This window comes from Bison bison, unplaced genomic scaffold (genome assembly GCF_000754665.1).
Source record: "Bison bison bison isolate TAMUID 2011002044 unplaced genomic scaffold, Bison_UMD1.0 scf7180017864173, whole genome shotgun sequence".
NCBI lineage: Eukaryota > Metazoa > Chordata > Mammalia > Artiodactyla > Bovidae > Bison > Bison bison.
Window position 1 is genome coordinate 356,601 of NW_011494745.1, and position 1,941 is coordinate 358,541.

The 1,941-nt window shown below is 52.6% G+C and overlaps 1 protein-coding gene across 1 annotated transcript in view; it reads right to left on the reverse strand.

Moving 5' to 3' along the window:
* The window catches only part of LOC104990236 (FACT complex subunit SSRP1-like), a 10,999-nt gene that overhangs the window by 6,977 nt on the left and 2,081 nt on the right, over positions 1-1,941 (reverse strand). Inside the window, exons 3-6 of the mRNA XM_010842229.1 lie at positions 1,787-1,940; positions 746-851; positions 279-469; positions 5-192 (exon numbers count right to left, since the gene is read on the reverse strand). Of these exons, the coding sequence (XP_010840531.1) occupies positions 5-192; positions 279-469; positions 746-851; positions 1,787-1,940 (639 nt within the window). The remainder of the gene's footprint in view (positions 1-4; positions 193-278; positions 470-745; positions 852-1,786; position 1,941) is intronic.

The following is a 1,941-nucleotide window of genomic DNA, read 5'->3' on the forward strand; positions in this document are numbered from 1 at the left end:
GAAGAGACGCAGCACCATGGTGTAGGGGATCTTGTAGTCGAAGGTCTTCCCGTGCAGGTGCAGGAAGGTGGGGTAGATGCGGATGTCATAGCGGCCTCGGGGCGTCAGACACTGCAGCTCCCGGAAGATGCAAATGGCGTCTCCGGTGGCCTGGATCACGTCCGCCTTCGACAGCACGTTCTGGGCAAAGGCCTGACGAAGCACACGCGGGTCATGGAGCCGCTGGGACCCAGCCGCGGGGCTATCCAGGGCCCGCTCAGCACCGCAGAAAGCCTCACCTCGACGGGGTCCACGCCGTCCTCCTGGGTGGGCGGCACGTAGAAGCGCACCTCCATGAGGGAGACCTCTGCATCATCGTTCTGGTGGAATTCCAGCGTCACCTCATTCTTGCCGGTGGTGCACTGGGACACATTGCTGAGAGGGATCTCGAAGACCGGCTGGGCGCCAATGTCGAAGGAAAGCAGCTGCCCTGTGGGGAAAAGGCGGACGATCCATCCACAGGCCCTTCCCCTGGCTCAGCATAAACTGCGCTCCCACCAGACTGTAGGCTCCCTACAGAGAGGGCCGAGGGGCTGTCTGTTTATCCCAGACCCCCTAATACACCGTTGGTCCTCGATAAACACACGATCATTTACAAACGGACAAGAGATCAGAGGCAGTAGCAGAGAGAGAGCAAGACAAGTTAAAGGGGGAAATCTTTCATCTTTCCTCCTCCCCCGAAACCTCAATCTCCCGCAGGACTCACCACCAAACTTCACGGTTCCCCAGTTCCAGCCCTTCACACACAGGTCCTTCTCCATTAGCTCCAGGCGATAGTGAGTTTTGAAGAAATCAGAGAGTTTCTCAAACTCCTGTAGGGAAAGGAAAGAGAACCAGGCCAGTAAACTCCTGATGGCCTGAACACAAACTTGAATGTTCTGGGATTATCTGTCTCTGAGAAGCTGTCCCAGTATACCTTGTATCAGAAATCCTTGCTGACTTAAGAGTCACAGCTATAAAACTGTTTAAGAGACTGTGGGAAGAAGTTATTTCTGGGTTATTTCTCAGCTTGGGGGAGGAATACAATAAGGGGCTGACATTCCCAGTCAGGGGTCTCGCAATGTTTTTTTCTGAGTTTGTACAGGTATGGCTTTAGCAAAAATGGAAACGAAAATGAAGTAAAGTCTTGAATGCACGCAGGTCACAATGGAAAAACAAAACCCAAACTAAAGCATCAGGTTAAGACCCAGAACCTGGATAAAGACAACAAGCAGAAGACACCAAAAAAAAACCAAAATCAAAACAGTAGAAAAACTTCTGGAGTCAGGGCACAAAGAAACTCCTGCTACTGCTAAGTCGCTTCAGTCATGTCCGATTCTGTGTGACCCATAGACGGCAGCCCACCAGGCCCTGCCATCCCTGGGATTCTCCAGGTAAGAACACTGGAGTGGGCTGCCATTTCCTCCCCCAATGCATGAAAGTGAAAGTGAAGTTGCTCAGTCGTGTCCGACTCTTAGCACCCCATGGACTGCAGCCTACCAGGCTCCTCCGTCCACGGGATTTTCCAGGCAAGAATACTGGAGTGGGTTGCCATTGCCTTCTCCAGAAACTCCTGAGACTGACTCAAAACTGAACCTTGATTGCTTAACAGCTTCACTGGTCCTGCTGTAAGGAGCCCAAACCAGCGATCGCACAGTTACCAGAAGAAGGGGTAACTGTCTGTCTAGAGGATTAAAACTAAAGGAGATACATAGTCAAGAGGGGGTGATGGCAGTCAAGAGGGGGCGATGGCAACAGGGTGTCTCACCGATTCCCGGAAGCCGTCATACTTATAGACATGGCCGTTCTTCGTGAGCAGTTTAAGCCCGTGGCCCAGAGCCACCCGGCGCCAGATGCCTTCGGTCAGCTCCCCGGCCTGGATGTTGTCCACATTGCCCGTCTTACTGTTCTTAAAGTTGATGC